Raw genomic sequence first — 24,975 nt, forward strand, 5'->3', positions numbered from 1 at the left:
GTCTTAGTGGTAGGACATGGGGAAGGAATATTGAACTGAGAATATCACTAGAGCAGTAATTCAGAGGCCCAGGCTAATGCTCTGAGGCGATGGGTTCAAATCTCATCACAGCAACTGGTAGAATTTACATTAATAAATGCTGGAATTGAAAACTAGTCGCATTAATAGAACAAAGAACAAAGAAAATTTACAGGCCAGGAACAGGCCCTCCCTCCAAGCCTGAGCCTGTACACAGTATTCTAAATGCGGCCGAACCAATGTCCTGCCGGCTCTTATACTCAATACCCCGTCCAATGAAGGTAAACATACCATGTGCCTTCTTAACCACTCTATCCACCTGTGGTAGCCACCTTCAGGGTACAATGTACCTGCTCTCCAAGATCTCTCTGCTCATCAACTTTTCCCAAGGCTCTTCCATTTATAGTATAATGTAAAGGGTGGCCTTCAAACCAACATAACCATCCTAAAGCAAACTCTGGTCCTCCGCTTTTCTTGAGGGAAGGAAATCTGCTGTCCTGACCCGGTCTGGCCCGTGTGCTTTCAGATCTGTAGAAATGTGATTCTGAACTGCCCTCTGAAATGGCTGAGCAAGCCTCTCAGTTTAAGGCCAATTCGAGATGGGAATCAAATACTGACTTTGCCACTGGCACCCATCTCCATGAAAGAGAATGGAAAAAAATATCGGGAGAACATTTATTGAAAGTGGGAAAGGAAGGTGGCAAGGGGTCGTCGTTATTTCCATTGGTGAGCAAATCAATGTTGAAAGCTGCAGAATAAATCCCAGGGATGTAATGGGTCAGATTAGGGAAGCAGTTTTCACCCTGAAAGTGATTGAAGCACTTTGTCATCATTCACATGAGAATATGTACCATACTGAAGACCTGATACTCCCAGGGTAATCATAAAGTTATACATTTAGTAAGTTGCTCAAAGCTCCCTGTGTTTTCTGTCTGATAGACTCAGGTTAATAGAAAACCATGACCAGGTTTCCATTTTTAAAAATTCTGAAAGAACTACAGATGCTAGAGATTGCTAGGAAAGCTCAGCAGGTCTGGCAGCATCTGTGAAGATAAATCCAAGTTAAATTTCAGGTCCAGTGACTCTTCCTCAGAACAGTTCTGAGGTCTCGAAATGTTAACTCCGATTTCTCTTCACAGATTCTGCCAGACCTACTGAGCTTTTCCTGCAATCTCTTGTTTATGGACCAGGTTTCTACACTCAATGGGTTAATATTTATTGCAAATAAATCAATTCTAACCACAGGCAAACAAAGCTAAGAATTGTCAATGTATAATTATGCCAGGCTCACTGAAGCTCAATTTCTTGGGGTGGCACATTGGCTCAGTGGTTAGCACTGCAGCCTCACAGCGCCCAGGACCCAGGTTCGATTCCATCCACGGGTGACTGTCTGTGTGCACATTCTCCCTGTATCTGTGTGGGTTTCCTCCGGGTGCTCCGATTCCTCCCACAGTGCAAAGATGTGCAGGGCAGGTGAATTGGCCATGCTAGATTGCCCATCGTGTTAGGTGCATTAGTCAGAGGGAAATGGGTCTGGATGGGTTACTCTTCGGAGGGTCGGTGTGGACCTGTTGGGCCAAAGAGCCTGTTTCTACACTGTAGGTAATCTAATCTAATCTTAAAAAAACCTCTACTAGTTGAAACTCCAACCGCCTGCTTAAACCCTGACACAGCCAGAGGTACACACGCACATGCAGGGTTCACCCTGTATCCTGACGCAAGTTGATTCCATCATGACTGCTGCAGAAACTAACCATTTGTCGGATGTACGTTGACTGACAAATTTGCTGCTGCCTTTTAGGAAATGATGCTTCCCGTAGCCTTGGAGTGTAGTGTGAATGCAAGTCATTAACTTCACAACCTATTGGAGGGAGAGAGAATGATTTACTCAAACCAGTTGCTGTGGTATTTGACTTGAGATGATTCAGTATATCACATTTGAGATAAACGTGAGGTGCTGCATCTTGGTAAGGCAACCAGGGCAGGATTTATACACTTAATGGTAGGGTCCGGGGTAGTGTTGTCGAACAAAGAGACCTTGGGGTGCAAGTGCACAGTTCCTTGAAAGTGGAGTCACAGGGAGACAGGGCGATAAAGGTGGTGTTTGGTACATTGGTCTTTAATGGACAGAGCATTGAGTATAGGAGTTGATAGGTCATATTGTGGCTGCACAGGGCATTGCTTAGGGCATTGTTGGAATATTGTGTGCAATTCTGGTCTTCGTGCTATAGGAAGGTTGTAGTGAAACTTGAAATAGTGCAGAAAAGATGTGCAAGGATCTTGTCAGAGTTGGAGGGTTCGAGCTATTAGGAGAGGCTGAATAGGCTAGGGCTATTTTCCCTGGAGCGTCAGAGGTTAAGGGGTGACATTATAGAGGTTTATAAAATCATGAGGGGCATGGATTGGGTAAAAAGACGACAAGGTATTTTCTCCAGGGTGGGTGAGAGGAGAAAGATTTAAAAAGAATCTGAGGGCTACCTTTTCACTCAGAGGGTGGTATGTGTATGGAATGAGCTGCCAGAGGAAGTGGTGGAGGCTGATACAATTACAGCATTTCAAAGGCACCTGGATGGGTATATGAATAGGAAGGGTTTAGAGGGATATGGGCTGGGTGCTGGCAAATGGGACCAGATGAATTTAGGATATTTGGTCAGCATGGCGAGTTGGACTGAAGGGTCGGTTTCCGTGCTATGCGACTCCATAACTCTGAGAGCACCGTATCTCCTTTCTCACCCTCTTGATCCAAAGATTAAAGGATGAGTACTCCTTGGTTATGTTTGATTTAAGACAGTTGAATAGGATAGATTTGTTGCCTCATCGGTCAGGGACCAAGGTTTGATTTTACCCACTGGCAAGTGTCTGTGTAAAGTTTACACATTATCTGTTTGTCTGCGTGGGTTTCCTCCGGGTTCTCCAGTTTCCTCCCACAGTCCAAAGATATGCAGGTTAGGTGGCCATGCTAAATTGTAGTGTGGTGTCCAGAGCTGTGTGCAGGCTAGGTGGATTAACAATGGGTTATGGGACAGGGTGGGGAGTGGGTCCGGATGGGATGCTCTCTCCAGAGGCGAGGTATACATTTGATAGGCCGTGCATTTTTTTTCTGCACTTTAGGGATTCTGTGGTCGAAGTGAATAAGCAGTCCTTTGGTAGTATAGATTTTGTCTCTCTTTTTAGTAGTACTCATGCTGTTGTCTTGTATACTTCTGAACAAATTGTAGGCTTCCCAAGCTGATTGGGTTATATTTCACACTAAAGGACCCAGAGCATGTCCAGCTGTCCTGTTCTACATGGTCCTGTGGTTGGGCAGTACCTGTTGATCAATCCCAAGTACACTAATAGCAACACCACTCATCCACTGGGGATTGTGAACCAGCCATATTGTGACTTTAAGCTTGCTAGAAGTAATATCCAATCATATGCAGGGACCCAATCTCTACAGACAAGAGGAATATTACAAGTCTTGTATTTTTCTCGAATTACCCAGCGGCCTTTCATTCTCTTGCTTTCTCCATGGCATTGATCTGTCAGAGACAGCTTGCCAAATAACCAACGCTCTGTCTCCTGTAGTCTAAATTGTTGTGATGTTTGGAGTTTGGCAATCTTGTGTTTGTCCTGATGAGGGCAAAATGAAAGGCTTCAGCAACACATCTCTCTTTAAGTGAACATGTCTGTGCCGTTGTTGCCATTGACTTGTCTGTCCCACAGTGCCTTGAGATGGTGCCAGTGAGCTGCTGCCTTCAGCCACTACATTCCATGTTGCTTGTGGGGTTGACAATGGCTGAGCGCTAGTTATTAGTTAGCCAGGTTGGGTAGGGGGATTGGAGTTACACTTAAACCCAGGCCAGAGAAGGAGGCACGTTTCCTGACCTCAAGGACGTCAGTGAACCAGTTGAGTGTTATGACAATCTAGTAGCTTCACAGTCGCTTTTACTGAGACCAATCTTTTGAGATTCTTTGAAATGGATTCACATTTCTCAAAGCAAAGGTGGAGATATGAAATAGACACAGGAAGTGCTGCAGAGCCTCAGCAGATCTGGCAGCATCTGTGGGGAGAGGAACAGAGTTAACGTTTCAAGCCCAGCTCCTGGGGTCAGAGTTATGCTGTCTGGTTGTTTCCTGTGATGTTATGTTGGCAGTGTTGGTACCATGTGAACTTTGGCTGTGCAGAGAATCTGCGTCTCTCTTCTACTTCAACTGTACCTATTCCAAAAGCATTCACCAACGACTTCACACTGCTTAGTCTTCTTTCCTGCCATTGGTCTTTTTGTTTATCTTATGTGTAGGTTTGTGAATTGAAATTTGTGTTTTGGCATTGACAGCAGGTTTGGCCATGTTGCATTGGCTTCCTGACGTAAGCTCAATGTTGGACATCGTTCAAAGTCCTCATCTTGTTTTTAAAATTTTCCCCTCTCACCTTAAACCTATGCCCTGTAGCTTTGGACTCCCCTATGCCCTTTGGTTTTGGACCCCCCCCCCCCCCCACCTAACCTGGGGAAAAGACCTTGGCTATTAACCAGATCAATGCCCCTCATGATTTTATAGAAATTTGAAGTGAGTGAGTAAAGGTCTGGCAGATGGAGCATAATGTTAATAAATGTGAAGTCATCCATTTTGGTCAGAATAACAATAAAAATGACGACTATTGGAATGGTAAAAAATGCAGCATGCCCCTGTGTAGAGGGACGTGCGTGTCCTTTGTGTATGAATCACAGAAGGAGATCTGCAAGTGCAGCAGGTGTTGTGTTGTGTCACTGTAGTCTTACCAGATCACCGGGGCTGCTCTCTCATTAGAGAGAGAAGGGGTTGGTGGTGATTTAACCGGAGGGCCACCAGACTTCAGGCGATGGAAGAAGTTAAGAAGAAGTGTCCTTCATGGTAACCTCAAACCAGTGATGGGAATTGGCTCCACGCTGATGGCATCACACTGCTCTGTAAACTAACAATCCAGCAAACTAAACTAAACCGATTGGTAATTAAGTAGGCAAATGGAATTTTGTCCTTCGTTGCTGAAGGGATTGAGTTTAAAAGCAGGGAGGTTATGTTACAGCTGTACAGGGCGCTGGTGAGGCCACACCTGGAGTACTGTGCAGTTTTGGTCTCCTTACTTGAGAAAGGATGTCCTGGCCCGGGAGGGGGTGCAGAGGAGGGTCACTGGGTTGGTTCTGGAAGTTGAGGGGGTTGGCTTATGAGGAGAGACTGCGTAGACTGGGATTATATTCATTGGAATTCAGAAGAATGAGGGGGAATGTTGTAGAAACGTGGAAGATTATGAAGGGAATAGATGAGATAGAAATAGAGAGGATGTTTCCACTGGAGAGTGAAACTAGGACAAGAGGGCACAGCCTCAAAGTTAGGGGGAGCAGGTTTAGGACTGAATTGAGGAGGAACGTCTTTACCCAGAGGGTGTAAATCTATGGAATTCCCTGCCCAGTGAAGTAGTTGAGGCTACCTCATTGAATGTTTTTAAAGTTGAGATAGATAATTTTTTGAATACTAAGGGAATTAAGGGTTACGGTGACAGTGCAGTAAGTGGAGCTGAGTCCATGAAAAGATCAGCCAAGATCTTATTGAGTGGTGGAGCAGGCTCGAACAGCCGAATGGCCTACTCCTGCTCCTAACTCTTATGTTCTTATAAACCTCTATAAGATCACCCCTCACCCCTCTCTCCAGGGAAAACAGCCCCAGCCTGTTCAGCCTCTCCCTATAGCTCAAACCCTCCAACCCTGGCAACATCCTTTATAAATCTTTTCTGCACCCTTTCAAGTTTTGCAACATCCTTCCTATTGCACGGAGACCAGAAATGCATGCAGTATTCCAAAAGTGGCCTAACCAATGTCCAGTATAGCTGCAACATGACTTCCCAACTTCTGTACTCAATGCACTGACCAGTAAAGGCAAGCATTCCAAATGCTGCCTTCACTATCCTATCTACCTGTGACTCCACTTACAAGGAGCTATGAACCTGCACTGCAAGGTCTCTTTAATCAGCAACACTCCCCAGAACCTTACCATTAAGTGTGTCGGTCCTCTTCTGATTTGCTTTTCCAAAATGCAGCTACTCACATTTATCTAAATTAAATAGGGACTATCTGTATCTGCACCCTGTCAAAATCTAAGAATTTTGTAATCTTCAATCATCTTTACTCATTCTTCAAAACTCTGTGGAATACAGTTCCAGCCTTTACAATCTCTCCTTGCAAGACAGTCCTGGCGCTGATCTGGTGAACCTTCATGCACACTCTCCCTAACAAGAATATCCTTCCTTCAATTACGAAACCAAAACCAAGACTAAAACTATGTTCTCCAGAGATTTGGAGGGAAAGGTGCGAGAAAGGTTAGATGGGTTCAGTGCTGGAGGGATGGTTAGTGCTGGTTATCGTCCGGGGGTACAGGCAGTGACTCAGTCTGACAAAGAAGTGCATCACATCATTGATCCCGTGTGCAGTACATGGCTGTTGTGTAATGCAGGAGCGGATTCTGCAGGAAGTGATCATGTGGTTTGCTGTTGATATTTGTAAATGCTGAAATTAAAGTGTTACAGACTTGGCACCTGCCTCACTGGCAGCACACGGTGTTAACTTGCCTCACCATGAGGTAATGTTGCTGGATTTACAATGATTCACAAACACCACTGAGGGTGTTGATTTCCTCACTGTTAATGAATTGATCATGCCAGCACTGATGTCATCGAATTTAATATTTAGACATGAATAAACAAAACAAAAATCCGTCTGTGAGGGATCAGTATCCATGCTTGAAGTTACTTCCTCAGTGTAGCCTGGGTCTCAGACAAGTAGGTTTCTGTTCTGTATTTATTGACCAGCTCACCCTACAGACACACTTCCTATAAGCCAGTTGGATGGTGTGGTTTGTTAGCGCAGACAGTTGTGTGTTGTCCACTGATACTGTTGCAGATGTCTGAGTCAGCAAGTCATGGCTTTGACTGCCACTTCAGACTCTTGAGTACACAATTCAGGCTGATATTCTCAATGCTTTCCTGCATATTGCAGCACTCTTGGAAAGAGCCACCTTTTGGATCAGACAAAATCTTGTCTTACTCCCTGGATGGTTGTAAAAGATATCACAGAGAACATGAGAGTGTTCTCCCCAGTGTTGTTGGCCTATATAATGACCAAAACCAGCATTACTGAAAGCAGCTTACCCGGTCAGTGCCACACATGACAGCAACGTAACATCAAACATGCATCCTAAATGTAACATCTAAAGTGCTTTGTCTGAAAATAATAAAGCAGGTATAATACTAAACCACATGGTTATGAGGGTAAATGACCAAAAGCTCAGTCAAAGAGGTGAGTTTTAAGTTGTGTTTGTAAAGGAAGGCGGTGAGATGGAGAGGCAGGAGGGGTCAGGGTAGGAATTCCAAAATTACTATATTCAGGTGAAGGCGTTGCATGATGTAGACCAAACTGGGCTCCATCCTCGTGTACATTGCCTTGTCCCAGTTTCTCTATGATAATATGCTGCTGGTGTTGTCTAGTACTCTGATCTCAGAACACAATCCCAGACAATTCTTCAAATTGGATTAGGGTGAATCGTAGTTACAGTTGAAATATGGACTAGGCAAGAACTGAAAAAGCAGTAGGACTGAAGGGTGAAGTTGTAATGCTTAAGAAAGAAAGGATTTACATTGTTTCTTTCCTGCCAGGTTGCCAGGTTTCCGGGTGTCCCCACCCATTTTGTGACCTTCTGGCACTTGTTGAAATGTAGTCTCGGTGTAATGTGGGAAGTCTGACAACCAAATTGCTCATAGCAAGCTCCCACAAATACTGGGAAGCGAATGAGCAAATGGCAAATCTGTTTTAGTAATGTTGTTTGAGGGATAGGTGTTGACAGGGAGTGAGTGAATTAGGACAGTAAAACCCAGCCAATTTTCCTGTTCCCATCTGGGGACACACTCATAGAACATAAAACAATACAGCACAGAACAGGCCCTTCGGCCCTCGATGTTGCGCCGACCTGTGAACTATTCTCAGCTCGTCCCCCTACACTATCCCAAAATCATCCATGTGCTTATCTAAGGATTGTTTAAAATTTCCCTATTGCGACTGAGTTGACTACATTAGCAGGTAGGGCATTCCATGCCCTTACCACTCTCTGCGTAAAGAACCTGCCTCTGACATCTGTCTTAAAGCTATCACCCCTCAATTTGTAGTTATGCCCCCTCGTACATGCTGACATCATCATCCTAGGAAAAAGACTTTCACTGTCTATCCTATCTAATCCTCTGATCATCTTGTATGTCTCTATCAAATCCCCCCTTAGCCTTCTTCTCTCCAATGAAAACAGACCCAAGTCTCTCAGTCTTTCCTCATAAGACCTTCCCTCCAGACCAGGCAACATCCTGGTAAATCTCCTCTGCACCTTTTCCAATGCTTCCACATCCTTCCCAAAATATGGCAACCAGAACTGTACACAATATTCCAAGTGTGGCTGCACCAGTATTTTGTATAGTTACAGCTTGGTACGGTGGCTCTGGAACTCAATCCCTCTACCAATTAACATACTGTATGCCTTCTTAACAGCACTATCCACCTGGGTGGCAACTTTCAGGGATCTATGCATATGGATTCCAAGATCCCTCTGCACATCCACACTACTAAAAATCTTTCCATTGATCCAGTATTCTGCCTTCCTGTTATTCTTCCCAAAGTGCATCACCTCACATTTAGCTGCATTGAACTCCATTTGCCACAACCAGGGCACAAACAGTGCATCTTCTCACGAGGAAGGGAATGGAGTGGTCAGTAGACTGTACTCCTGGAAACTTGAGTGCTTGGTGTGTAATGGTGCAGTGATAACAATCTCTCCCTCACTGTCAGCAAAACTAAAGAACGGATCATCAACTTCAGGAAGCAAGGAAGAAGGCACAGCCCGATCCAAATCAACGGAGCTGAGATGGAGATGGTCAAGAGTGTCAAGTTCCTAGGAGTGACGATCACCAACAATCTGTCCTTGATAACCCATGTTGATGTGATGGTCAAGAAGGCTCAGGAGGCAAAGGAAATTCAGCGGGTCTGTAAGGACAACCACAAACTTTAACAGATGCTCCATAAAAAAGCATTCTATCTGGATGCATCACAGCTTAGTACGGCAACTGCTCTGCCCAGGACCATAACAAACTACAGAGAATTGTGGACACAGCCCAGACCATCACACAAACCAACCTTCCTTCCATTGACTCCGTCTATACTTCTTGATTCTGCAGAAAGATAGCTAATATCGTCAACACCCCTCCCACACTGGTTTTAATCTCTTCTAACCTCTTCTGTTGGGCAGAAGATACAAACGCTTAAACACACACACCAACAGATTGAAGAACAGCTTCTTCCCTGCTGTTGTTAGACTGCTGAATGGGCCTCTCAGATTTCAAATTGAATGTTGATCTTACTTTTTGTACACCTTTTTTCCAGCTGTAACCTTATATTCCTCGCTACGTTCAATCCCCCTATGATCTTTCTATGTTATGATCTACTTGTATTGCACATAAAACAAAACTTTTCACTGTACTTAAGTACATGTAATGATAAATCAAATTGAGTCATATGGGGTGCCTGAAAGCTAGTTTGAGGTGATGAGATGTGGCTTTTCCTTTTATCCATTCATGGGCTGTGAGTGTCACTGGGTGGACTAGCATTTATTGCCCATCTCTAATTGCTCAGAAGACAATTAAGAGTCATCCATGTCACTGGGTCTGGAGTCACATATAGGCCAGACCAGGTACGATGCAGCTTTCTTTCCTCAAAGGATGGTGATGAACCCACTTGGGTCTTTACGATCAATGACAGTGGTTACATGATTTCCCCCAGGTTAGCTTTTCATTCCAGGGTTTTGTTAAATTTAAATGCTCACCATCTGCCAGGGTGAGATTTGAACCCACTTCCCCCAGCATCTCCCGAATGGATGTTCAGTTAACTACCTAAACTGAATTGAGAAATATCAAGCAGAGCGATATGGCCAGATCGCCTGATATTGGTCAAGAGATAATTAATAACCAGGACACCAAGTAGAACTGCCTGGTTGCCTCCTGAATACTGCAATGCGATCATCTACCCAAAGGGGAACTGGAAATCTCATTTAATAACCCAACACCTTCAACAGTGGGCGCCACATTCTTCTCCCTGTCTGAGATTGAACACGACTGTTAGTGTCCTTGGTGTTGTGTGTGATGAGTGTCTGACTACCTGTTCACTGCCTTACTAATATGGCATATTTCCACCCACATCACAATGACCATCCTCTGTGACTCAGACACATCCTGTCCATTTTCTATCTTCTGTAAGTTTAAAATCATCCAAAACTCTGCTGCCAGTGTGTAATTTGCCCCAGATACTGTTTACCTACTCCCTCCTGTGTTCTCTGCCTTTTGCTTGACCCTCAGTTAAACATTGTATTGATTTTCAAAATTCTCACCCTTGCTTTTAAATCCCTTCATGGCCTGCTTTGTGCCTCCTTTTTGTAATCTCCTGAAGCTCACATTTCCAGGGGACTTATTTTGACTTCTTGAGCATCGCTAAAAACTGACATGGCCCAGTTTAATTGATGAGCTTGCAACAAATTGCAAGGACATAATGGCCAGATTATTTGTCTCACTGATGTTGTTTGTGGGATAAATATTGGCATTTTGTTGATTCCTGAAGATGTAATCACTCCATTGTTACGACATGGGGCAAACCCCTCTGCTAATGTAAACCCGACACACAGAGAAGTTCAGCTCGCGCCGTAATCTGTTACATTCGAGAGGCAAAGAACTATCCCCGAGGTCACTACTTAAAGTAAAAATTAACAATTTTATTCTTTAAGTCCAAAAGGTAACATTAAACAACAGCTATTTACAACTCCTTTCTCTGAAACCTATCCTTTACCTCCCACCCTACAATACTGGTCCAATTTAAAAAAAAATCACATTTCAAAACCAGTCAGCTTTGTCGATTCTCCTTTGTAGATTTTTCTAGCTCAGCTTCGGTCTTCTGCGGCAAAATTTCTTATGAACCGGTACCTTTCAGAAAGCTATTCGGTGAGCAGACTATACTTGTTGGTTTTCTTGGCAGTTTTCCCCCTAACTGTTCAAAATGTCTGGTTTTATACCCCAAAACATCAGATCATTTCATTGGTTTGATATCATCAAAACACTAAATTCGAATTTGATTGGATTTTCGTATCTGGAGCATAATTCAAACTGATAGGTCGAATTTGAATTTGTTTTTATTCCATGGCAATGCAAATCCAACTATTTGTTTCAACTAAGTATTACATTTTTAAATTGTTCAGGACACTGTGCTTTCAGTCGGTCCTTGCTAGCTCCCTCTCTCTTTCCTGTCTCCCTCCATGTCTGTGTCTGTCTCTCCGTCTCTCTCTGTCTGTGTGTCTCTCTCTCTCTCTCTCTCTCTCTCTCTCTCTCTCTCTCTCTCTGTCTCTCTGTCTCTCTGTCTCTCTGTCTCTCTCTGTGTCTCTCTCTCTCACACACACACACACTCTCACACACACACACACACACACACACACACACACACATTGGTAGCAGCTTGGTCTTAAGCTCGGAATTCTGTCCCTGAATTCTTCTCTAAGTTCTTCCTTAAATCCCCTGTTTGGATAGCCTTTTTTGATCCCCTTTCCTATTATATGCTCCTGTTCCATTTTGCCGGGCCCATTTCTATGAAATACTGAGGTGTTTTTCAGAGTTATAGTAATACGGATGGTGATTGTTAAATTGTTCCTGATGAAAGGCTTATGCCTGAAACATCGATTCTGCTTCTCCTTGGATGCTTCCTGAAGAGTAACCCAAGCAGACCCATTCCCCGATCCTATTACTCTATGTTTACCCCTAATTAATGCACCTAATTTACACATCCCTGAATACTGCGGGCAATTTAGCATGGTTTGAGTTGGGGTTTCTGTGTGAATTATCTGAGCCTCCTAATCTTGTTAGATATCATGATAGCAATTCAAGGTTTTCACATGTCCCTGTTTCTGTTAACCACCACCTACCAGTTTCCCTTCCAAACACATACAGGCGTCACAATGAAAATGGGAAAGGTTATTGTGCTGCACTAACAGTGCATACAGACGTCAGGCTTCCAGGTTTGTTTGAATCCCTGGGTTTACTTGTTATAACCTGCAGTGTCTGAAGAGAATGCTGACTGTTCCTGAGTCAGCCAAAACAGTCCAAGTAATTCCATGATATTTTTCTGCACGTATATCAATATCCAAAGTTAATAATGGAGCTTTTGTTTACAATATTGTTTTTTGGGATGTTATTATCAGTGGCAAGGCCAGCCTTCACTATCCAATCCTAATTGCCCTGGAGGTGGTGGTGTTGAGCTGCAGGCCATGGGGATACCAACAGTGCTTTTTAGAAGGGAATTCTAGGATTTTGATCCAGCAACAGTGAAGGAACAATGATATATTTCCAAGGCAGGATGGTGTGGGGTCTGCAGGTGCTGGTATTCCCACTATTTGCCCACTACTTTCTAGAGGGGTAAAGTTGTGGGTTTGGAAGATGTTGTCGAAGGAGCATTGGTGAGTTGCTGCAGTGCAGCTTGTAGTGTACTACCTGCTTTAATTCATCACTGTAACTGCTGGAATGCTTGTGATTGAACCACAAGTTGTTTGCAGACAACAAACCATTCACCTTATTCTAATATATCCATTCAGAAAGGCCGTAGAATTTCACTAACCAAATCTTTCACAATTACTAATTTTGTATCCATCACCCTGCTGACAATCTAATTGTTTATTTTGCCTCCTGCATTCTCAGTGTTCCTCAACTTGCCTTTCATAGAATTTATAGAATTTATACAATGCTGAAAGAGACCATTCAGCTCATCAAGTCTGCACCACCCCTCCGAACAGCAACCCACCCAGACTCTACCCTCCACCCTAGCCCTGTAACCCTGAATTTCCCATGTCTAACCAACCTCGCCTGCATATCCCTGGACACTATGGGCCAATGTTAAGTTTGGTCAATCCATCTAACCTGTATGGCATTTGTACTCTGCGAGGAAACCAGAGCAGCTGGAGGAAACCCACACAAACCAGGAGCACATGCAAACTCCTCACTGATTGGCATGCTTTATTTTTGGTACTGATCGAGGTGAACATTTCAAGCACTGTTTTGTATCTTGCACATATCTAGGTTGCTGCCTGTCACATCTGGCAAGGCTGACAATCCTCAGTTTCTCCACTCTATTCAAGAAGTCAGCCTCTTGTGACTCAAAATGCCTTGCTTTTATCATCTGAGCGATCAGTGGATGAGTTGTCTGACCAGAGAACTGTATGATTCAATTATGACTTCCTCTGAGTTGTACTGTAATGGTTACATACTGCAAAAGAACTGAAAAAGGTTAGGGAAACTCAGCAGGTCTGATTGCATCTTTGGATAGAACCAGAAACTGCATAATGATATAAAAAAAAACCAGAAACAACACATGGTTGACCATAAATATGACCCGGTCAGCCATGTGTTTCAGCCAGGTCCTGCCCTACTGAACTTGGCTACTTACCAACACAACTTCAATACTTTCCATTTGTATAGTCTCCTCTGACTTGCATGAGTCTTCAATGCCTTACTTATTGCAGTTTGCAGAATTCGGGCCCTAATTATTTCTAGTCAAGCTGTCCTGCCATCCCTCGCACAGGTACCCGTGACCCAATCTCTGGCTATTTTTGTAACTAAGTTAGTCCGTGATGGTATAGCTGAGCAAATGTTGGTGTTACCATAACCCAGTTTATATGGATATTTGTATGAACACTTCTATCTTGGTGAGTCATTATACTGCTCTGTAATCAATGAACCATTTAGTTCAGGAAATCTTTTAGATTCTGCAAAGTGGAATAAACCAGCCTGAATGATCACTGGTAATGGTGTCCAGAAATAGGAAGACAAAGAAGAAACCCATTCAACCACACAGAATTCCTTCAAATTTTTCCAGTTCTTTATTGTTAGTTCCACTCCTTTGCTCACCTTGATGGCTACTATCACATTCTCTTCGACATGTTAATATTGACTATGGTTGCAACAGTGGCTTCCAAATCTTAATCATTCATTGCTACTTCCCTTAAATGTCCATCCTTTGATTATCAATTTAGTTTGTTTATGGGATGTAGGTGTCACTAGCTGTGTCTGTGTTTATTGTTCATTTGTACTGTATAGAGGGCAGTTAACAGTCAACCACACTGGTCTGGAATCATGTCAGCCAGACCAGATAAGAGCAGCAGATTCTCTTCCCTAAAGGATGTTAGTGATCCAGTTGGCTTTTTATGACCATGGACAGTGGTTACATGGTCACAGTTAGGCTGATCTTCTGTACCAGATTTTTGTTGAATCCACATGTTATCACCTGCCATGTTAGAACAACGAACAAAGAAAATTTACAGCCCAGGAACAGGCCCTTCGGCCCTCCAAGCCTGAGCCGATCCAAATCCACTGTCTAAACCTGTCACCCAATTCCTAAGCATCTGTATCCCTCTGCTCCCCACCTACTCATGCATCTGTCCAGATGCACCTTAAATGAATCTATCGTGCCCCCCCCTCAAATCTCCTTTTTTCTAATGAAAACAAACCTAACCTACTCAACCTCTCTTCATAGCTAGCACCTTCCATACCAGGCAACATCCTCGTAAACCTTCTCCAAAGCGTCCACATCCTTTTGGTAATGTGGCGACCCGAACTGTACACCGTATTCTAAATGCAGCCGAACCAATGTCTTGTCCAATTTTAACATGATCTGCCAGCTCTCATACTCAATACCCCGTCTGATGAAGGCAAGACTATCATATGTCTTCTTGACCACACTATCCACCTGTGCAGCATTTGAACCCATGTACCAGAACGTTGTTCTGGGATTCAGTATTGTTAGTCCAGTGACTTTATCACCACATCACTGCCTTTGCTCAATATTGGAACCATTTTTATTTCCAAAGTGCTATTATTGAAATCATTCCTTGTAATTTGAGGAAACAAAAACAGCCAATTTGTGCACAGTAATTTTCCACATGGTAATGTTCAGGCCATATTTGTTACATTTTGAGCAGGTGAGCTCAACTGCACTTTTAATATTGTGATAAGATTTTTCTTATTTTTGTTTAATTCGGAATTTACATTTCACTAGTTGGGCCAGCACGGATTGCCCCATTTCTCATTAATCTGAGATGGTGGCCTTCTTGAATCACTGTAGTTCATTTGATATCGGTTCATCCACAATACCATTAGTGATGGAGTTCCAGCACTTCGTCCCAGTAATACTGAAGGAATAATGATATATTTCCAAGTTAGTATGGTGAGTAGCTTGGAGAGGAACTTGTAGGTGTTCTAATCTAGCTCTTGTCCTTGTCCTTGGAGATGATGATGGCTTTAGGTTTGGAAGGTGTTGTCTCAGGAACCTCTGACGTTCTGCAGTCCATTCTATAACTGATACAGCCATGACTGAGCATCTGTGGTGAAAGCAGTGAATATTGTGAATGTGGTGCCAACCAAGTGAGCTACTTTCAGTCAGTGGCCCTTGCGTCCATGTTATTGATGTGGATTGTAAATAGTTGAGAGCCCAACACTGATTCCTGCGGCATGATACTAGAGTCATAGCACAGAAACAGACCATTTGGTCCAACTTACTTGTGCTGACTAGACATCCCAATCTGATCTGGTCCCATTTGTCAGCATATGGCCCAGATCCCTCTAAACTTTGCCTGGTCACATGCCCATCCAGATACCTTTTTAAATATTGTAATTGTACCAGTCTCCTCCACTTCTTCTAGCAGTTCATTCCACACACACATACACCATCCTCTGCATGAAAAAGCTGCCCCTTTAATCCCTTTTAAATATTTCCCCACTCATCTTAAACTTATGCCTTCTGGTTTTGGGCTCCATACTCTAGGAGGAAAAGATCTTGTCTATTTACCCTATCCATACCCCTCATGATTTTATAAACCTCTATAAGGTGACCCTTGGCCTCTGATGCTCCAGGGAAAACAGCCCCAGCCTATTCAGTCTCTCTCTATAGCTCAAACCCTCCAACTCCGGCAACATCCTTATAAATCTTTTCTGAACCCTTTCAAATTTAACAACATCCTTCCTGTAGCAGGGAGACAAGAACTGAACACAGTAATCCAAAGGTGGCCTAACCAATGTCCTGTACAGCCATGACATGGTGTCTTAACTCGTATAATCAAGGCACTGACCAATAAAGACAAGCGGGCTAAATGCTGCTGCCTTCGCCCTTCTACTTGCACATTCACTTTCAATGAATTATGTACCTGCACAGTTCCTTCAATGTTGCTGGGTCAAAATCTCTCTTATGACATTGTGGGTCTTCCTACAACGCACGGAATGTAATGGTTCAAGAAAGTACTTCACCACCACCTTCTCAAGGACAGGTAATAAATGATGGCCCAGCCAGTGACATCCACATCCCATGATTCCATATTTTTAAAAAAGATTAAAGTCTGTCAACCCCAGCATGACTTATTTGTCTCTAATATCTGTTTCCTGTTTACCTATAATAGGATTTTCCTAAGTGCCCTTCAGTGCTTTGTCAGGGGTGTTAGCCTGCATTATAGATTCAGGTCATCAATCCGCAGGTTACACTGGTGTGAATGAATGTGGTTTGCTCGCTGAGTGGTGTGAATGCTATGAGGCCTCATCTTTTGAAACCGGTTAGTCATACATGATAGGAACAGACCTTTCTGTCGGATTCGTCGGCACTGACCAGACATCCCAATCTCATCTAGTCCCATTAGCCAGCATTTGGCCCATATCCCTCCAAACCCTTCCTATTCGTATACCCATCCAGATGCCTTTTAAATGTTGTAATTATACCAGCCTCCATCACGTCCTCTGGCAGCTCATTCCACACACGTACCACCCTCTGTGAAAAAGTTTTGCCTTAGGTCCCTTTTAAATTGTTCCCCTCTCACCGTAAACCTATGCCTTCTCGTTTTGGACTCTCCTAGCCTGGGAAAAAAAGACCTTTGCTTTTCACCCTATCCATGTCCCTTATGATTTTATAGACCTCTATAAGGTCACCCCTCAGTCTCCAAAGCTCCCAGCCTTTTCAGTCTCCCTAAAATGAAAACCCTCCAGTCCTGGCAAAACCCTTATAAATCTTCTCTGCATCCTTTCAAGTTTAACAGCAGTTTTGCTCAAGTGTCTGGGTAGTTGTGGCCGAGTGGTTAAGGTGAGGGATTTGGAATTCTTTGGGGCTTCCCTGTGCAAGTTTGAATCCTACCGGCTATGGCTGGGGGTGGAGTTTGCTTCCGATTTTGGGGGGCGGCATAGTGGATCACTGGTTAGCACTGATGCTTTACAGCACCAGGGACCCGGGTTCAATTCCCCCCTTGGGCAACTGTCTGTGTGGAGTTTGCACATTCTCCCCGTGTCTGTGTAGGTTTCCTCCGGGTGCTCTGGTTTCCTCCCACAGTCCAAAAATGTGCAGGTCAGGTGAATTGGCCAGGCTAAATTGCTCGTAGTGTTAGGTGCATCGGGCTAATGTAGCGAAATGCGTCTGGGTGGGTTAGTCTTCGGAAGGTTGGTGTGGACTTGTTGGGCCAAATGGCCTGTTTTCAAACTGCAGAGAATCTAATCTAACATCCTTCCTGTAAATGACCAGAATTGAACGCATTATTTCAAAAGTAACCTCACCAATGTCCTGTCCAGTCACAACATGACATCCCAACTTCTATATCCAGTGTTCTGACCAATGAAGGCAAGCATGCCAATCACCACCTATGTCTTCACTTTCAAGGAACTACGTACCTATACATTGTTTGGCAACATTCCCCAGGGCCTTATCTTTAAGTGTATAAGTCCTGCCCTGGTTTACATTACCAAGATGCAACACTTTTACATTTAGCTAAATTAAACTCCATCTGTCATTCATTGGCCCATCTGATCAAGGGTGCGTAGTATACAGTTAACCAGTACTTGGTGCCTATTGTTGGTCACAGGCCTCCAGTCTGAAAAACAACCCTCTATCACTATGCTGTGACTCCTAACTTTAAATTAATTTTGTAAACTGATTGGCTGTCTTCCACCCTGACTCCATGTGATCTAATTGCTAACCAGTCTATCATGGGGAACATTGTTGGACGCTTTGCTGAATCCCATATAGACAACGGAGCAGGAAGTGAGGACTGCAGATGTTGGAGATAAGAGACAAAAAGTGTGTGCTGGAAAAGCACAGCAGGACAGGCAGCATCAGAGGAGCAGGAGAATCAATGTTTTGGGCATAAGCCCTTCATCAGGAATGTGAGGCCACACTTTTTGACCCCCAAATAGACGCTGTCTATTGCTCTCCTTTCATCACTCATCTTGGGATAAAGGGGTCATATTTAGGAGGGCAGCAGGTGATTCAAGGAGCTCCAGAGGGGGTGTTAGGACCACAACTATTTATGTTAAACATTAATGATCTGAATGAAGGAACTGAGGGCATTGTTGCTAAGTTTGTAGATGACACAAAGATAGGTAGAGGGACAGATAGTGTTGAGGATACAGGGAGGCTGCAGAAGGATTGGAGTGTGGGCAAAGAACTGGCAGATGGAAAACATTATGTATGAGGTTAAGCACTTTGGTAGGAAGAATAGAGACGTAGACTATTTTTTTAAATGAGAAAGCTTTCAGAAATCTGAAACACAAAGGAACTTGAGAGTCCTTATTCAAGATTCTCTTAAGGTTAGCATGCATGTTCAGTTGGCAATTAGGAAGGCAAATGCAATGTTTGCATTCATTTTAAGAGGGCAATAATACAAGAGCAGAAATGTCATACTGAGATTGTAAAAGGCTCTGTTCTGACCACATTTGGAATACAGTATTGTGAACAGCTTTTGGCTTTGTATCTCAGGAAGGATATGCTAGCATTAGAGGGATCTAGAGGAGGCTTACAAGAATGATCCTGGGGTTGAAGGTCTTGTCATATGAGGAGCGATTGAAGACTGTGGGTCTGTACGTGATGACAGATCAATGAGAGGTGTTCTGATTCAAACTTAGACAATACTGAGAGGCCTGGATGCAGTAGACATGTAGAAGATATTTCCACTTGTAGGAGAGACTAAGACCTGATGGCACAGCCTCAGGGTAAAGGGATGATGCTTTCGAACTCTCCCTTTCAGGCTCTCCCTGTCCACCCTATCTAACCCCCTGATTATCTTCTATGTCTCTATTAAGTCACCTCTCAATCTTCTTCTCTCTAACGAGAACAGCCTCAAGGCCCTCAGCCTTTCCTCGTAAGACATTCCTTCCATTCCAGGCAACATCCTAGTAAATCTCCTCTGCACCCTTTCCAAAGCTTCCACATCCTCCTTATAATGCAGTGACCAGAACTGTACACAATACTGTGGCTGTACCAGAGCTTTGTACAACTGCAGCATAACCTCCTGGTTCTGGAACTCAATCCCTCTATTAATAAAGGCCAAAACACTGTATGCCTTCTTAACAACCCTGTCAATCTGGGTGGCAACATTCAGGGATCTGTGTACATGTGCCACCTCTCAGCCCAGCTCTGCATCCTTTCTATGTCTCTCTGCAACCTACTACATCCTTCGTCACTATCCACAACTCCACCGACCTTAGTGTCATCCGCAAATTTACTAACCCACTCTTCTAAGCCCTCATCCAGGTCATTTATAAAAATGACGAACAGCAGTGGACCCAACACCGACCCTTGTGGTACGCCACCAGTAACTGGACACCAAGATGAATATGCTGAAAATGTGTTGCTGGAAAAGCACAGCAGGTCAGGCAGCATCCAAGGAGCAGGAGAATCGACGTTTCGGTCATGAGCCCTCATGCCCGAAACGTCGATTCTCCTGCTCCTTGGATGCTGCCTGACCTGCTGCGCTTCTCCAGCAACACATTTTCAGCTCTGATCTCCAGCAGCTGCAGTCCTCACTTTCTCCACCAAGATGAATATGTTCCGTCAACTACAACCCTCTGTTTTCTTTCAGCAAGCCAATTACTGATCCAAACTGCTTTGTCTCCCACAATCCCATTCCTCCGCATTTTGTATAATAGCTTACTGTGGGGAACCTTATCGAACACCTTGCTGAAATATGATTTCTGAAGAATCTTAATATGAATTTGGGTGGGAAAGTTAGACATGAGGGAGAAACAAGGACGCTACAGAAGAGTTTAGATAGGTCAAGTGATTCAGTGAAAATGTGTAGGATGTGAGAAACTGTCCACTTTGATAGGGAAAATGAAAGAAAAAAGGAGAATATTATTAAAACTGGCATTCATGGTGAGCTGGTTGCACATGTAGATTAATCACAAAGTTTGCATGCAGATTCAGCAAGCAGTTGGGAAGGCAAATTGGATGTTGATTTTAATTACAAAACAGTTATAGCATAGGAATAAAATGAGTGGTTTTGAAACTATGTAAAGCCTTGAGATCACATTTGGAGTATTGTGTAGTACCCAGGGTAATTAACAATGAGTAATGCTGGCCCACCTAGTAAAGCCCTCATACCCTTAATGAATATAAAAATGTACTGTGTGATTGCCTCATTCAATGAACGATTTCCTGAAAGGGTTTTTACAGGTTTACCACATTGATTGCTGAACCAGGGAGAGGTTAGGAATGATTTGAGTAGGTTAAGCCAATATTTCCTGGAGATTAGAAAAGTAGGAGACAACATTGTTGGAGCAGGTAAAGTTGTTATAGGGCTTGTTGGGCTGGATGCTGACAGGCTGTTTAATTGAATCTCTAACACGGATCACCCTCTCGGGGTAAGGGGCTATTCTTTTACGTTTGGGATGATGAGAAATTTCAAGGTTGAAATTCTCTGGATGACCACAGCTTGCTTGAGTGGCCATTGAGAGAGTTTGACATTTTTAGATGGGCGATGATGAGAAAAGGTGAAATTGAGATTGAAAATCAGTCATGATCATATTGATTCACAGAGCAAGCCTAAGGATCAAATAGCCTCCACTGCTTAGTCTCTGTTGAACTTAGTAGTGTGCTCACACTGTCCACAGCTGTTCCCACTGCCCATGCTTCTTAATATTTCTTCATACAGTCTGTCCTTTGTCAACATGGTAACCTTAGTTTTACATCCTTCTAAAAAAATCATACTTTAGTACTTTTTGTTCATTCACTTTGATTCTGAACTTTTATATTCCAGGTGCTGGTAAAGCTCCATCGCTGGGAACAGGGTTCCACACCAACCTTGGGAAGGAGTCACGTGCACAGACTTTACAGAATGGTAAATGAGCAACAATTTTGACTTTTAGATGTCCTTGACTTGTCTTTTTCTTTCTTCCAGAACTGTTCATTGATCGTTTAATTAGAATGCTGTTTTAACATTGAATTTGTGCAAATGACATGAAGTTAGTGCAGTTGTGAATAGAGAAGAAGGTTATCAAAGGATACAGCTGGATGCAGAGTAGTTGGAAAGTTGCACAGAGAAATGACAGATGGAGTTTATTCCAGCCAACTGTGAGGAGATGCATCTTGGGAGGTCAAATGCAAGAGGAAGTTCTTCAGTAACTGGCAGAACCTTTAGCAGCATTGATGTACAGAGAGATCTTGGGTGCAAGTCCATAGCTCCCTGTATGTGGAAGCACAAGTGGATAAGCTGATAAATAAGGCATGTGACAAGCTTGTCTGTGAGGCAGCAGTGCTAACCACTGTGCCACCGTGCCACCCCAGATCTTGGGTGCAAGTCCATAGCTCCCTGTATGTGGAAGCACAAGTGGATAAGCTGATAAATAAGGCATGTGACAAGCTTGTCTTCATTGGTCAGAATGTTGTGTATAAAAGTTGGCAAGTCATGTTGCAGCTGTGTAAGATTTTAAGTTAGGCCACATTTGGAGTAGTGTGTGCAGTAACTGTTGCCACTCTATGTGAAGGATGTGGAGGTTTTGGAGACGGTGCAAAAGAGATTTACCAGGATCTTGCCCAGATTGAAATGTGGTAGGTATAAGAAGAGGTTTGGATTGTCTTTACTTGGATTGTTTTTATTGGAACATCAGAGGCTGAAGAAGGACCTGATCGAACTGTAGAAAATTGAGAGGCATAGACAGTGGAAAATTGGAATCTTTTTCCCAGGGTGGCAATATCAAATAATAGGGAGCGTAGGGGGCCTAAGGTGAGGGTGGGAAAGTTTAAGGAAGATTGCCAGGCAATGTTTTTTCAAATAAACTTGTTGGACTATAATCTGGTGTTGTGTGATTTTTAAGAAGCATTTGAAGGCAGAGAATATAGATTGATTAGAGGGGACTATATACAGGCAAATGTGATTAATTTAGAATGGCATCATGGTTGGTGGAGACATGTTGAACTGAAGGGCATTTTCCTGTGCTAAATGTTCAGGGTTCTGTGTTTTGTTTTCCAATGTGATAGAGTCCTGGATGCACATAAATACTGAGGTTACCTTTCACTTTGACTGCAGTCTGTAGAGTGTTCTCTCAGTCTCTAATTGAATGAACTGACATTCGTATACGTCCCTTGTGGAATTAAGGCAAATTTGTTTTTTCATGGGTAGTGTGTTGTCACAATTCCAGTTGCTAGACTCCTGATTCTGTTCATTGAACAAATCTTTATCGTGTACAATACACTTCCATTGTGGACAGATTTAGAAAACTGATCCTGTGCTTTTTTTAAAAAACTCTAAATATTTTGCATCCTTCAATCTAACAGGAAGTGATTTCTGTATGTGCACTGGCAGTTGTATCATGTGTTCTAAGTTTTGTCTATTTGTAATCTATTTATAATAATCTATGTGCATTTACTAACATTTCCAGTCCTGTCCATCAATCCACTCAAAACATGAAGCCTAGACTTGTCTCCCCAAAATACTGTGGATGGTGGGAGTTTGTTGAAATGTTACCCTCTGCAGATGGTAGATTTTTTTAAATGCGTGAGTAGCAATGAAATGGAATGAAGTAAATAAATTGAATTAGGGTACGGGAAGCCATTGATCTAATTGAGTAGTAGAACAGGCATCCCGTGTTCATAAGCTAATTTGTTACATCACTGGAACAAAGAGATGATCTGCGCTGATTTTAAAAATTGTGTTCTCATGGCTGATGTTCACTGAGACAGCCCCAGGGCCTTGACAGCAGGAGAGGTTGATATTCTCAAGCTGGTAATAGGACCTGTAGGGTTAATCAGGCTCCTGCAGCTCCTTAAAGTGTAAGTGTTTGCCCTACCATTTAAGGCCATTTCTTTCCTGTCACTAGATAGCAATATCACAAGATAATTATGGTCAAGGAAACCTATGAAAGAAAGACTTGTATTTGTACAATTATGTTGTATTTTACAGCTTGTTGAAATACATTTAAGTGTATTCCCTGTAATGTCTGAAATACAGCAACCAATTTGCACATAGCAAGATTCCATAAATGGCAATATAATCATGAGCAAATATTTGTTTTAATGATGATGAATAAATATTAACCAATGGAGAAGCCAGTCAATTGGAGACAACTCCTCTGCTCAACAAAGGGCGAGGTCACATTAGATTTGGCATTGGGTAATGAACCTGGCCAGGTGTTAGATTTGGAGGTAGGAGAGCACTTTGGTGATAGTGACCACAATTAGGTTGTGTTTACTTTAGTGATGGAAAGGGATAGGTATTTTGCAAGGTTTGTGAAGGTTTGTAGCTCAGGTTGAGGTTTAGGGTGTAGGTTGGAATAGGCCACTGTTGGAATATTGCAAGAGTGCCAGGCCTCTAGGAATCCTCTCAGAAAACAGAGGAGAACCTCCTATACAATGTATTCAAGATGAACGGATACTCAAAAAATATAGTCCGCAGATTCCTCAGGAACAAACAGACCAAACACAGCCAGAAACCCTAACCACCTAACCATACATCAAATAAGTTTCAGAAATGACAGCCAGACTACTAAGACCCCTCGGAATCCTAGTAACAAACCCAGCAACACTCTCAAACAAAAACTAACAAACTTAAAAGACCCAGTACAACTCATGGACAAAACCAACGTCGTCTACAAAATTCCATGCAAGGACTGCCACAAACACTATGTAGGACAAACAGGAAGAAAGTTAGCCACCAGGATACACGAACACCAGCTAGCCACAAAAAGACACGATCCCCTCTCCCTCGTAGCCCTACACATGGAAGAAAAAAACCACCATTTTGACTGGGACAACACATCTATCCTGGAACAGGCTAAGCAAAGACATGCCAGAGATCTCCTAGAGGCCTGGCACTCTAACCACAACCCTCCTGATGAAGGGCTTTTGCCCGAAATGTCGATTTCGCTGCACCTTGGATGCTGCCTGAACTGCTGTGCTCTTCCAGTACCACTAATCCAGACTCCAACCACAACGCCATAAACAAACACACAGATCTAGATACCATCTATCAACCCCTCAGAAAACGAACAGGAAATGACATCACCACAAACCCCAGGAATCCTATCCTGGACAAACATATAAATAGAAAGCAGGAGACAACAGCTTTGCTTCACTTGGAGGTCGCCACTGATGATGTTACCTAGCCAGGTAATGAAACGTCTGGATATCAAACCTACAGCTCAGCGAGCAAACCCACCCTAAGGGATAGGTATATACACCGCAGGGCAAGAGTTATAGCTCAGGGAAAGGCAATTAGAATGCGATTAGGCAAGATTTAGGATGTGTAGGATGGGGAAGGAGATTGCAGGGATGGGCACAATTGAAATATGGAGCTTATTTAAGAACAGCTACTTTGTGGCCTTGCTAAGTATGTACCTGTCAGGCAGTGATGAAGTAGTCGAGTGAGGGAGTGTGGTTTACTAAAGAAGTTGTATCTCTTGTCATCGAGACATAGAGATGTACAGCATGGAAACAGACCCTTCGGTCCAACCCGTCCATGCCGACCAGATATCCCAACCTAATCTAGTCCCACCTGCCAGACCCGGCCCATATCCCTCCAAACCTTTCCTATTCATATACCCATCCAAATGCCTCTTAAATGTTGCAATTGTACCAGCCTTTCCAC

At 43.2% G+C, this 24,975-nt stretch overlaps 1 protein-coding gene across 1 annotated transcript in view; it reads left to right on the forward strand.

Annotated features, from left to right (window-relative positions):
- The window catches only part of brf1b (BRF1 RNA polymerase III transcription initiation factor subunit b), a 466,828-nt gene that overhangs the window by 32,100 nt on the left and 409,753 nt on the right, over nucleotides 1-24,975 (forward strand). Inside the window, exon 2 of the mRNA XM_043696898.1 lies at nucleotides 21,151-21,231. Within this exon, the coding sequence (XP_043552833.1) occupies nucleotides 21,151-21,231 (81 nt within the window). The remainder of the gene's footprint in view (nucleotides 1-21,150; nucleotides 21,232-24,975) is intronic.

The sequence above is a fragment of the Chiloscyllium plagiosum genome, chromosome 10 (genome assembly GCF_004010195.1).
Source record: "Chiloscyllium plagiosum isolate BGI_BamShark_2017 chromosome 10, ASM401019v2, whole genome shotgun sequence".
Lineage (NCBI taxonomy): Eukaryota > Metazoa > Chordata > Chondrichthyes > Orectolobiformes > Hemiscylliidae > Chiloscyllium > Chiloscyllium plagiosum.